At 44.6% G+C, this 13,038-nt stretch overlaps 1 protein-coding gene across 1 annotated transcript in view; it reads right to left on the bottom strand.

Annotated features, from left to right (window-relative positions):
* The window catches only part of RyR (Ryanodine receptor), a 1,185,515-nt gene that overhangs the window by 389,915 nt on the left and 782,562 nt on the right, over positions 1–13,038 (bottom strand). The window contains 4 exon segments of the mRNA XM_077638630.1: positions 1,741–1,899; positions 1,995–2,123; positions 2,968–3,055; positions 11,790–11,860. Coding sequence (XP_077494756.1) covers positions 1,741–1,899; positions 1,995–2,123; positions 2,968–3,055; positions 11,790–11,860 — 447 coding nt within the window.

The following is a 13,038-nucleotide window of genomic DNA, read 5'->3' as shown; positions in this document are numbered from 1 at the left end:
AACTACTAAAATATCTTTTTCACGCCTACCAAGCCCAGAATATGATTTTGGAGCGAAACGCAGCAGGACTTCGTGCCCGTCGCTTCCCATGACCACGTCCCCGATTGCCACCATCATGTTTTTGTCTGAAAGCTGGGCCCATTGCCCACTACGTGGTATTACTCACTACTGTGAAATATATTTTTCGAACATCCGCATTCCGCTGTTATTTTTTAGGCCTCTACAACGGCCCCCGAATGGCTGGCGTGCACTTCAAATGAGATTTTCTCAGCTTCAATTTTTTTGCCAACGTGACTAGCCTTATGGAACAATAAAACTTGTTGCTGGGCTAGTTTGTGACACATACTTGAATAAAGATCTAGCGCATAAGAAACGAGCACGAGAGATGAACATGTGTCTCCCTCGCGTGCTCGTCTCTGTTGCGCTACATCTTTATTCAAGCCTTATGGAAGTTTTCATTATGTTTTTATGGTGCACTTTCAATTAATATTATACCATTGAATTCAAGAACAAAACTGCGGAGCTATATGCTGTTTTTGTTTGTCCGAGTCAAAGATTTCGTGTTTTATGAATCATAATATCACCTAACTTACTTCATAGTTATGATGGCTGGAAAAAATTTTACATTTTTGTATGGTGATGCACATCAAAATCAATATATTTAGCGCAGTTCCAGACGTAAGATCTTTGGCTGCAGCCCCGTTCTAATTGAGAGCAAAAATACAGTCTTAACGACCCATCAAATTTTAACTAATTAGACCTCAGTTATTTTCTTACAATATGGGAACTAATTGTTATATACTGAAACAAATTACATTTTGGAAACAGAAACAAAGCCCACATACACACATCTAATTTCAGTACGCTATCTTCAATGATAAAAATGTTCATTTCAACAACCACGTCTCCCCTAACTGAGCTGCTGCTTGACAGTGTGGGCAGGTGAGCAGCCTGTCACAAAACTGGCTTCAGACAAACGGACAGACAACAGCGAGACGCGGGGAATGGCCACTAAAAGTGCTAGCGCACTATTAAGTTCGCCGGCACAATCAACAAGTTTACATTAGAACCCTACCTACAAGGTTTGCAGATTTACACCGCCTCACTATTCCTTTAAGGCTAGGTTAAGCATAACGTGATAGTGAAGAAAGAACAGTGCCCGTATCTTTGAAGTGATACGCAAAGAGGACCCTGGGCAGCTGAAGGGGTCCATTAACGCTAACGTCATCAGCATCATTATCAGCCTGACTACGTCCACTGAAGGGCAAAGACCTCTCCCATGACTCTCCAATTAACCCTGACCTTTGCCAGCTGCAGCCATCGTATGCCCGCAAACTTCTTAATCTCATCCGCCACCTAACTTTATGCCGCCCCCTGCTACGCTTGCCTTATCTTTGAATCCGTTCCGTTACCCTTAAGAACTAGCAGTTATCTTGCTTTCGCAATACATGCCCTGCCCAAGTCCGTTTCTTCCGCTTGATTTCCACTAGGAACACTAATATGTCACACCTTTAAGGCAGAAGTGATAGGCAGAGCTTAAGTCTGCTTTTCTTTTCACCTGCCTGGCTTGCAATGGTTCTGTGGACCATTTTGCACTCGTCGGCACTTTATATAGTGGCCACATTTTCACACAGTGACCTTGAATATGGGGATTTGAGAGTATATACTCTGGACGCACTACCTCAAGAGGTTATGCAGAAAGCATGCTCTAGTAGGTATAGCAGGTATAGCAATGCACACATTGAGAAATTTCTCCTTGGCGTGCTGCACAAGCTCCTGTTCTCTCCCGGCGAACAGGTTTAGCCCCACAGGCAGCAGGCGCTTGAGGCAGGCCACCACCAGGCTGGCTGCCAGCTCCTTGTCCTTGTCCCGCTTGCCGTCACGCTTCTTCTTCTTCTCCTGAGGGGGCAGCACATGCATGCATTGGTCAAGTAACAATGTGTAGTTGGGGGGAACACAGGGAACTACAATGCAGCTTAGGGTGGCATATGCACCTTTTTCTGGCTCTGGCTTGCATCTATGGTCTGGACGCTCGCCCGGCCCCGTCCGGAAGAAGGCATTATGAGCGCCATATTGTCGATCTCGTGCTGGGAGATGAAGTTGGCTTCCTCCCGCCGGAAGTACTGCGCACAGGAGGGAGAAAAGAATGCACGAGTGAACCGGTCGCAGCGTTTTTCCAAACATGCGGGTTGAACTGAAATCTTGCCTTGCTATTTTTCAGGGCACAGATTCAGTAGGAGAAAATGGAAGACAGTACAAGCAGTACTCCAGCTTTTATGAGTCGAAAATACACACAATAGCTCTCGATGCGAGGAGCAGAACCGCAAATCGGGATGGAACTGAGGCAGGCGACAACTCAGGGCCCTGTGTTTTCGCCTACCTCAGTCCCGTCCTGATTTGCGGTTTTGCTCCATACGATGCCCTACCAAATGGCCTATAACCAAGTCCTTGTACGTTACAGCTTCCAACACTCAATGAATTATGCAATGAAGGTAGACCAGTGCCCAAGCGGTTCTCATAATCGACTTTTATGCAAAACACGGCTGCAACTAAGCTTCGCTAGCACTTGATCCCGGTTTTGCTCTTAATTAATTCAACTGTACCGTGGATGGAAGAAGTGTAGTTCCTAGAACAATTTGCATGCCTCACATAGAGCATGCACGAAGCAGCATTCATTAGGAAGATGCAAGCGCAATTTGCAAAATTTTCCAAAAAACTACATTCAACTTGCTCGCTGAAAATAAATTTTGTTCTATGTAAATCACATCACATCTAGTTCCGAAAAGATGAACAGGTGCAAACTTTTTAAAATCACACTCACGGAACCTCAGGAGGGAAGTGGATAAATCTAAGGAGTGAAATGAGATTGTAGGAAAACAGTACGGCTGCCTTGACTGACGGCAGCATATATTCGAAAGCTCGTGTCAGCTAAACTGTTCTCACTCCATATTTGTTAGCACAACCTACCTGAGACTTATTCCAAGTGTTGAACACATGGGCAACGCAGGTGTAGACCTTTTCCGCTTCTTTCACATTGTTCTTAAGCCAGTGGTTTCTTTAAAAGGAGAGAGAGTGACACAAGCTGTTACTCTGGGTCATGCCACACACTGGCACATCACATTGCATGAATAAGTCAAATACCGTACATAATAGTCTAAGGGCTGCACCCCCACATTGCATGAATAAGTCAAATACCGTACATAATAGTCTAAGGGCTGCACCCCCAACTTGTATGCCAGTATTTCGAAAAAAAATTTTCAGCCAGAATGACTGTTTCACGAGTGCATAATTTTTCTCACGGAGAAGCTAACAGATGAAGAAAGCCTCCTACAGCACTCGGTACAACAAGGGCCGCGTCGTCCCGTGCTCCGGACACTGCCTGAAACTGTGGATGAACAGTGCATCAGTGCTGCAGACTTTTTTGCAATCGGCATTAGCGCCAGAAAAGACAGAAAGTTATGTTGTGCTAAAGTCAGAATGCAGTGCACCTACATTAGCAGCATCGAAGCTGCAGAGAAATAGATTTGAATTCAGTCATAGTTATTCGTTAAAGGTCTAACTATGCTACTAGTTTATCAACACACAATAACCTCGTATTAAAATGAATCTATAATTCATTTCCGCAAAGCCGTCAACAGTAAAGCACGAGGAAAAACAGGCCAGGCAAAGGCCACCTCATACTGATGGCCGCCAGTCACACGTGTGGAGGGGCACAGCCGAAGTCACTACACGCTATCAACCTTCAGCCAAGGCATACTGTGAGTTGAGTGCGTGATCAATGGAGGATCTTAATAAATTAGAATCACGTAACACTCACCAGTAAACTGATTTAAGGCAGAAAGCTGGGCTAGTTGTGCTTAGATTAAGAGGACATAGTAGTATCGCAACAATAACAGGGACGAAAGGATAAGCGCTAGACATCAACTGACATTATTCTTGAAAAAACCACGCATTTAAGGCAACGATAAGACGCCAAAAAGATCAAACAGCATTCGCGATGGCCCCTCCCGATATAAGAACTTCAATTCCTTGGAAGAAAGATAAACATTTTGTTTGCTCACGCACGAGTGCCTTTGCTTATGTATAAGAAAGGCTGAAGCAGGATCTTGGCGAGACGTGCTTTCGAGGTTCCTCCAAAGACGCTTGCTGCTCCTTCCAGTAATCGACCCATTTAGGGTGGCTAATTCGAAGAAATCGAATTTTTCTCGCAATAAGAACTGTCTTCAGGATCTAAGCAGGCCTTCTCGACTGACTTTGACAATCTTTTTTACTAAAATCCCCAAAAATGATAATTTAATGACAGCGAAAGAGAGCATAGAAACTAAAGGGACTGCAGGTTTTCAAGATGGTGTAGGAATTTCTCTGGGATATTTTCTACCGCTTTTAGAATTTCATCTTTCTAGTACTTATATCAATTTTGAGGGTGTGAAGTTTTTGCAGCCCGAGGGCGTCTGCATAGGCTCATGCATCACACCATTGCTTAGTGAACAGTTTTTAGCGAGTTTGGACCACCGCATTGAAGCACGCATCAATGACAAGAAGACATTATAGATTTTTAGATATGTGGGCAATTTTTTGTGGTAATAAAAGCTCAAGAGCACAGAAATCACAATGGAGTCCATCATACTTTATACATGTTTAAGTCCTCTGCCCATTTTCTGAATTTAAAACAAACTTAATAATGACGGTAGCCCACATTTTCTGGATGTTCTTTTTTTCTTTGGTGAATCACGCGTTTGCCGCATGTACCAGCCAAGGTCCAAAAAAGGAATTTTGAATTTTGATTCAGTCCACACCAAATTAGTGAAAAGAGGCATTGCTGAGACATGGCTTTCTTGCTGCTCTCGAAAAGTCCTGCTCACATAAGATACCTGAAGGTGTACTAGGGCAGACTGGTCGCATGATTAAGGCAGGTTTTCGTATGGAACTGGTGACATCAGTCGCTGAGAGCCTGATATACGAGATAAAAGCCGGGTACCATACGCAGACGACAGAACGACCAGCTCATGAATGGGCCAGACGTGTGGCACTGCCCTGTGTTCAGCAGCTCACATACTGTCTTAAAAAGGTGACAATAAAAAGCAATTTCAGAGTTGTGCTTACTGCACCCAACAAACTAGGCAACCTCTGCACAGTTGTTAGGATGTCTCCAACGGAGTAGAGTGCATCTTGAAACCGCGCAAAAAAGACAACGGACGAGGAAGAAACCAACAGGACAGAGCGCGGAACTTCAACTGGTTTATTACAACAGTGCGTTACATTTATGCAATCATCGTAATCACGTGGTAACATGACGACCGATCATCACGTAACACTTGTGCGCGGGCGTGTACGAGGCATCATGCAATCTACATATGAATACTCTTTATCGGACAGGTTAACCGAGGTTTGCTGACACACGAGCCGGATTCCTTCTTGATACAGTAGGCCTCATACACTTCTCTGCTTAGTTTAGACCCGAACTTGTTCAGGATAGTGGTACCGCGGAACCGAGGCGTGCAACCACGGCAGTGGCGGCAATGGTTGGCCACATGCCCACCCCCCGCCAATGCGCCTACTCCTGCGTGGTGCTCCTGGAGTCTGACGTTTATACAACGTCCAGTTTGTCCGATGTAGCTTTTGCCGCAGGACAGGGGTATACGGTAAACAACCCCCCTTTTGCACGGGACAAATCTTTCTGCGCGCTTGATACCGCATTCTTCTTTGTGCTTTCCCTATACCTTGTTGCATAGGCCGGCCAGTTTTTGGGGTGCAGTGAAGACCACTGGCACGTCGCCCTTCTGAGCCACTTTTTTCAAGCGATGCGAGATCTGGTGGTAGTATGGGTTGGCAACGGGTCTTTTGCGTTGCGCTTCTTCCCTACGGCGGTGCTCAGGTACGCCCCTGGCTTCACTGGCAAGGGCCTCTAGCACAGAGGTGATTAACTCCCCAGGGAAACCGGCACTGGTCAGCCTTTTTAGCTGGAAACTCACGCTGTGTGCCATTTCACGCTGCGGTGGCTCAGTGGTTAGGGCGCTCGACTACTGATCCGGAGTTCCCGGGTTCGAACCCGACCGCGGCGGCTGCGTTTTTATGGAGGAAAAACGCTAAGGCGCCCGTGTGCTGTGCGATGTCAGTGCACGTTAAAGATCCCCAGGTGGTCGAAATTATTCCGGAGCCCTCCACTACGGCACCTATTCTTCCTTTCTTTCACTCCCTCCTTTATCCCTTCCCTTACGGCGCGGTTCAGGTGTCCAAAGATATATGAGACAGATACTGCGCCATTTCCTTTCCCCCAAAAACCAAAAACCAATTATATTACAGGACTTGTCCAGAGCAGCACGCAGTTTTTTGCGATACCCCTTTTAACAAGCTTGGAATGAGCTGATTGGTGGCTTAAAATCGCTTTTTTTTTTTAGCGAGGTTGATACCTCCAGCACGCTTGGGTTTCGCGGACAATACAGATATCAAGGAATTGCAAGGAACCTTGCGCAGGCACCTCTTTGGTGAAGCTAAGGCCAAAAGAGCACTCGGAGATTTCTAGAACCCGGTGCACCGCTGTCATACCCCCCTCATGCGTAACCCCTTTCAGGAAAATAGCGTAATCATGCACGTATCTAAAAACCTTAGCCGAGTAGGCTGTGTCAAGGCGTTCAGCAATTCGCTTGTCACAGTAAGATAAAAATATGTCACTCGACAAAGGGGCTATGCAAGAGCGAATACAAACGCCGCTCTTTTGAATGAAATTTTTACCTTCAAAATCGACAATGGTCGATGAAAGATAAAACCTAAGCATTTCTAAAAAGTTATCTACACTTAATCCGCATGCATACTGGAAGGCCACAGGACCATAGTCATCAATTGTATCTTTAAGAGCACAAAAGAGTTTGTCCTGAGATATTGAATAAAACAGGTCGGTTACGTCTATTGAGAAAGGAAACAAGGGTGGGTTCGAGCTTTCGTAGTCACGAAGAAATGCTATAACCTCTTCAGAATTCTTTATCATGAACGGGTCCGCTATTCGGAGTATATGCAAATGTTTTTGTAAAAACTTGGATAAAGCCCCCTTCTTTTCTAGAAAAGCAGCGCAGAACAGACGAGGACAGAGACGAGGCGACAAGGACGGGCGCCGAGTATCCCGCTCTGAAACAATGGCTCTAAGAGGAACGCCTTCTTTATGAGTTTTCACGGAAAAGAAAATACTCAGTGCTCGGCGCTTTTCCCCTTTGACAGTTTTCCCAAGATTTGTCAGGCTGTGCCTGTCTCAAAAAGCCAACGCTAGTTTTTTCAGCTTAGGAGCGCTACACTTCGTGGCGGAAAAGTTTTTTGAAACAGCTTCCTTCACTTTATACGATAAAGCGTAATAGGTAGGTAGAACAGCGAAGCTACCCTCTTTATCTGAAATAATTAAAGCGAGATCATTGTGCTGGAGATAATCGACGGTTTCTCTAACTTGTAGTCGATCTTTTTTCTGGCCTTCTTCGTTACCACGTGTTTACGATGATTGACGATTGTACGATGATGTTACCACGTGATTACGATGATTGTATAAATGTGACACACTGTTGTAATAAACCAGTTGAAGTTCCGCGCTCTGTCCTGTTGGTTTCTTCCTCGTCCCTTGTCTTTTTTGCGCGGTTTCAAGATGCACTCTACTAATAGTCGCCAACTAGCCCGTCTCTCTCTATTATTCTCCAACAGGGAACGGCCATGGCCCACCAAGCTTGGAAAGTCCTTGACTGCAGGACCAATGTGGTCTATGGAATTCCGCTATCATGCGGAAAATGTTACATAGGCCAAACTGGCCGCTGTATCAAGCATTCGCCTCACGGATCATAAGACTCTCGCAGCGGCTATGTCAGGCTCTGAACACATGGCGGCAGATTGCAAATGATGTGAACATGATGAAAAAGATTGTACCCCATTTTTTGAGCAGACACGTGTGATAGTATCTGTACATGCAGACCAGAAGGAGCGAGAGGTACTGGAAGCCTCTATTATGCACGTGGAAAGGCAATCATGCGTGAGCAAACCAACTGTTTATCTGTTTGCCAAGGAATTGAAGTTCTTGTATCGAGAGCTCTATCGTGCATGCGGTTTGATCACTGAATTTTTTTGGCACCTGATCATCACCTATAAATGCGTGGTTTTTCCGAGAATAAAGTAATTTGATGTCTAGCGCTTGTGTCGTCTTCTTCTCTCCTTTCATCCCTGTCATTTCGACACTACTACTATGTCCTCTCAAAGTAAACTGATCTAACAACCAGCTGTACTCCGGGTGGTTAATTCATGCCGGGCGTTGGGAACACATCCTAGCATCCAAAATTTCAAGGCATTGTGTATTTGAAGGATTTTCGGGGTCAGCTAACCCGTCATAAAAATGTATGTCACAGCATAAACTAGGGGACATGTAATCAGGACTCTGCTGTAGTTGGAAATATTTTATGCAAAAATGCCGGTTCCGTGTGAGTGCCACACCGTGTCAAAACCGCGGAAGAAAAGTGCTTCCCTTAGATGAGTATGTACTGTATATAGGTGAATATAACAAAATAACAACAATAGAGAAATAAAGCAAAAGGGACGATTGTTGCGCTAGTTAGTATTTAATGCATTCTCGCTCAAGATATCCCAGCTGTAAGTCAGTGCTGTGTCTGTTTTATTTCTTTGTGTAGTCTCGTGGTTTGGAGCTCTTTCGTTCCAGTAACAGACAGGTAACATAAACAGCATGAGACCTGGAGAGCGAACCATCACACAGGGTGGAACTGCAGCCTTTCCTTCAAAGGAATCCTATTTAGACTGCTCCACTGTAAACCCCTCAGCCAAGTAGTACTCATAAAGAGAGCGCAAAACTAGGTTTACCTTCCGCGCAGTATTGTGCCTTTATGGTACAATATAGCAGCTGTCATAGCCCCGTACAATCGCTCAAGGTAGAGATGGGTTGGCATGATTAACACTGCCAGCCGTTGTTTTGGTAAGCGGGATGAGTCATGACGTGGTTGACGCAAAAGCATACTGGTGCGAAAAGACGGAGACGATACACACAAGACAGGACAGGCGACAACTTCGAACTAAGTTTATTCATGAAAAAAAAAACACTTTTTAATAACCACACGAGCAGGCAAAAAGATAAAAGCAAAAACTGAATGAAGGGTGATTAAAAAAATGCACAGGTGCCAAAAAGGACCAAAGCAGTGATTACAACGTTGACCATGACCAACTAAGAAAACTAATCTCTTCTGATAGCGGCACAGATGGCTTGCTTATGGAGATGTGGCCCTTCTGCTTGATTTAATATGCTGCGATTATTTCACGCTGTAATCTATCTTTAGAGTTTGCAATAAATTTTGTGTTTTCAAATCAGGGACAGCATTTGGAGTTTTTGCAATGAATGGCCATGTAGTTTTCACAACCATTTTTTATAGCAATCTTCTGCTGCCTTACTCTTTCGTTAAAGCATTGGCCTATCTGGCCGATATATCCCTGGCCGCAGCTTAGAGGCGCAACGTACACAAAATCAGCCGTGCATTCAGTGGCTCGGATTTGGTGATGCTTTCTGAGCTGCTTATCCAGTCCTTGCTCAGGTTGCAAATGCGTGACAGCTTGCAAAGGGCAGGCAGAACAACACTGACCTTGTGCCTGCTGGTCACTTTCTTCAGGTTGTGCGAAAACCGATGAATATAGGGAATCATTAGCGTCGGTTGTTTTTCTTTATCCTTGTTCTTTTTTTGCCAATTACCCCTTGACGTCGGCTTGCGCTTCTTGACAAGGTTCTCAAAAATGCTCGTGATGAGGTGTTTTAGGTACCCGGCTTAGTGTAGTGAATGCATTGTTTAGTTTGCGCATCAAAGCTCTGTGCCATCTTATGCTCACAGGATTTTTCCAAGGCTTCATTCGGCATGTCGCAACGATTCCGCGCTTGATTAGCTTAGAATGCGCACTACTGAAAGGCAGTAGCTCTTTGCACGATCTCGGGTTGTACGACCAACAAACATGTCTGTCCTGCTTAAGCACAAATCTCAATTCAGGAAACTACACGCTATTGTTGTATTGGGTCGTCCCTTGCACCTATTTTGAGTGGCATTTATTTATCGTGTGTTGACCAACGTGTTAATGACCGGCTTTTATTGACCTCTAACGTTGTTAAGGAATTGAGATATATGGATGACTATCTAATTGCGCTAACTGATCGCAGAGGTTAAAACCAAGCGCCATCCTTGACACTGTAACCATTTTCAGCAGTTAATCTGAGGGGCTTATTTAAAGTTACCCACCAAAATAGCCTGTAGTTTCTTGACTTGAGCTGGAGAGATATATGTATGTTGGTCCTACAATCCCTGATCGTGCAAAGAGCTACTGCCTTTCAGTAGTGCGCATTCCAAGCTAATCAAGCGTGGAATCGTTGCGACATGCCTGAATGCAGCCTTGGAAAACTCCTGTCAGCATAAGATGGCACAGAGCTTTGATGTGCAAACTGAACGCATTCACCAAGCCGGGTACCGAAAACACCTCATCACGGCTATTTGTGAGAACCTTGTCAAGAAGTGCAAGCCGACGTCAAGGCGTAATCAGGGTAAAAAAAGAAGAAGGATGTAACTGTTTTTGTGTTGAGTGAATGTATTTTTCTGCCCTCTCTGCCTGGACTCAAATGAGGGTCTGCAGTATTGTGGAAATAAATAAAAAAAACTGAAAAAAAAACGAAGGTTGTGATTCCCTGTATTCATTGGCTTTCGCACAACCTGAAGAAAGTGACCAGCAGGTATAAGATCAATGTAGTTCTTTCTGCTCCTTGCAAGCTGTCGCGCATTTGGACCTTGAAAAAAGAAAGACTGGCTAAGCAGTGCAAAAATAATAACCAAATCCGGCCACTGAATGCACGGCTGATGTTGTGTACGTTGTGCCTCTAAGCTTCGGCCGGGGATATATCGGCCAGACAGGTCCGTGCTTTGATGAAAGAGTCCGGCAGCACAAGATTGCTAGAAAAAATGATTGCGACAGCTACATGGCCACTCACTTCAAAAGCTGGAAAGGCTGTCCCTGGTTTGAAAACACAAAATTCATTGTAAGGTCTATATACAGATTAGAACGTGAAATAATCGAAGCATATTACATCAAACAGAGGGGCATGTCTGCATAAACAAGCCATCTGTGTCACTGCCAGAAGAGATTAGTTTTCTTAGTAGGTCATTGTCAACGTTGTAATCTTTGGTTTAATCCTTTTTGGCACGTGTGCCTTTTTTAAAGTCATCCTTTGTTCGATTTTTGCTTGTGTCTTTCTGCCTGCTTGTGTTGTAATTAAGTAGATTTCTCCATGACTAAACTCAGTTGGAGGTTGGCGCCAGTCCGGTATTGCGTGTGTTGTCTCAATCTTTTCGCGCCAGTACGCTTTTGTATTAACCATGTCATGACTCACCCAACTAGCTCGAATGAAAGTCTTTCTGGGTGAGTCATGCTCCAGAAGTTGTGCCAGTCTCAAGGAGAAATGTAATAGAAGAGAATTCAAGTTCATTGAAACAGCTACAGGCACTGCTCTTAGTTTGTTGCTGTGCTCCTTTAGTGCATTAATAACAAAAAACTTTTGGATGATGTGCCTGGAATGTGACAAGGCATTTTTCGGGGCCAACAAAAGCAGCACGGCCGCACCACTTTAAGTACATCCAAGCTAAAGTGCTCAATATTTCCAACAACAAAAGTTAATAGAAAGCATTAAAAAGAAACCCATCTCGGGAAGCATTTGTAGCGCAGCAGAAAACAGCATAAGCTAAGACAGTGCTCTGCGGATAAAGAAGAGATGTTGTTCATTGGGCACGCACCTTTGGAGGTCGACATACTTGATCAGCAGGGGGAAGAAGGCATATATGTCCCGAACAAGAAGTGAGAACTCCTTATGACGAGAAGAAGCAAACAAAGAGAACACAAGCATTATGAAATGTTAATTTTTTCCCAAAGCATACTTGAGGTTTAATTGCCAATGGTATTGCGGGGCTTCAGTTTGTTCCTCTGACATGTAGTGAATGTGGTCCTACGACATGAGATCCTCGTTTTGGGCACGTTTATTAAAGAAAGCACAGTTAATCTGTGGTATCTTAGGTGCAGAATTACTTTTGAAATGCAATTGCATTACAAACTACTTTCCCAGAAATCTTACGATATTAAATTAAACCACGCGCTCTCAAAAACAACCTAAAGAAACAATGACAGAAACGCTAATTCTTTCTCGAAAATGGACACAAGAGGCGTGCTCACACTTATCTGGCTCTGGTCTAAAAGGTGGCAAAAGCCTCGTCTATTTCCTTTTCCAACTGCCCCTTTTTTTCTTCGTATGATCTTTGTGTTTTAAAGCTTAGGATAGCAGTCTGTACAACTGCAACAGTGAACGGGCAGGGCAGGTCCTTCAGGCCTACTCAAGGAACGCACATGCTCTTGCAAGCGAATGTTTATGCCTTTGCCAGTTTGGCCGATATAAAATCGACCACAGCTGAGGGGAACCTTATAAACCACCCCAGTTGCGCATGAGACATACTTTTTCGAATGCCTCATGCCGCCAACTAGAGGCTTTGAAGTCTGCTTCCCCACCAAATTGAAAAGTTTTGAAAGCTTGCACGGCGCAGACATGACAACGTCAACGCCATGTCTGCGAGAGATCTACTTTAGATTATAGGAAATCTTATGAAGATATGGTGAGACTACATAGTTATTTCGGCTCGATGGCTCATGGCGAAAAGTGCCGTTTTGCGCAGTCTTGCGAAGCTTTTTGAAGAGAGATGCGGCCACAGATCTTAACAGTCAGCAAGGAAAGCCCGCCTTTTCGAGTTGCTCAACAGAGGCAAGAGGAATTCGAAAAAGAATGTCTCAAGCGCAACTGGGGTAGTTTATAAGATTCCCCTCAGCAGTGGTCGATATTACATCGGCCAAGCTGGCAGATGGTTAAATATTCGTTTTAGAAAACACGCCCGTTCTTAGAGTAGGCCCGGAGGACTTGCCCTGCCCGTTCACTGTCGCAGTTGTACAGACAGCTATTCTAGGCTGAACTGCAGACAGATCATAGGAAGAAGGAAGGGG

Source organism: Amblyomma americanum, chromosome 9 (assembly GCF_052857255.1).
Source record: "Amblyomma americanum isolate KBUSLIRL-KWMA chromosome 9, ASM5285725v1, whole genome shotgun sequence".
Lineage (NCBI taxonomy): Eukaryota > Metazoa > Arthropoda > Arachnida > Ixodida > Ixodidae > Amblyomma > Amblyomma americanum.
The sequence above is the reverse complement of the archived record's forward strand: the minus strand, read 5'-3'. Positions and strand labels throughout refer to the sequence as shown.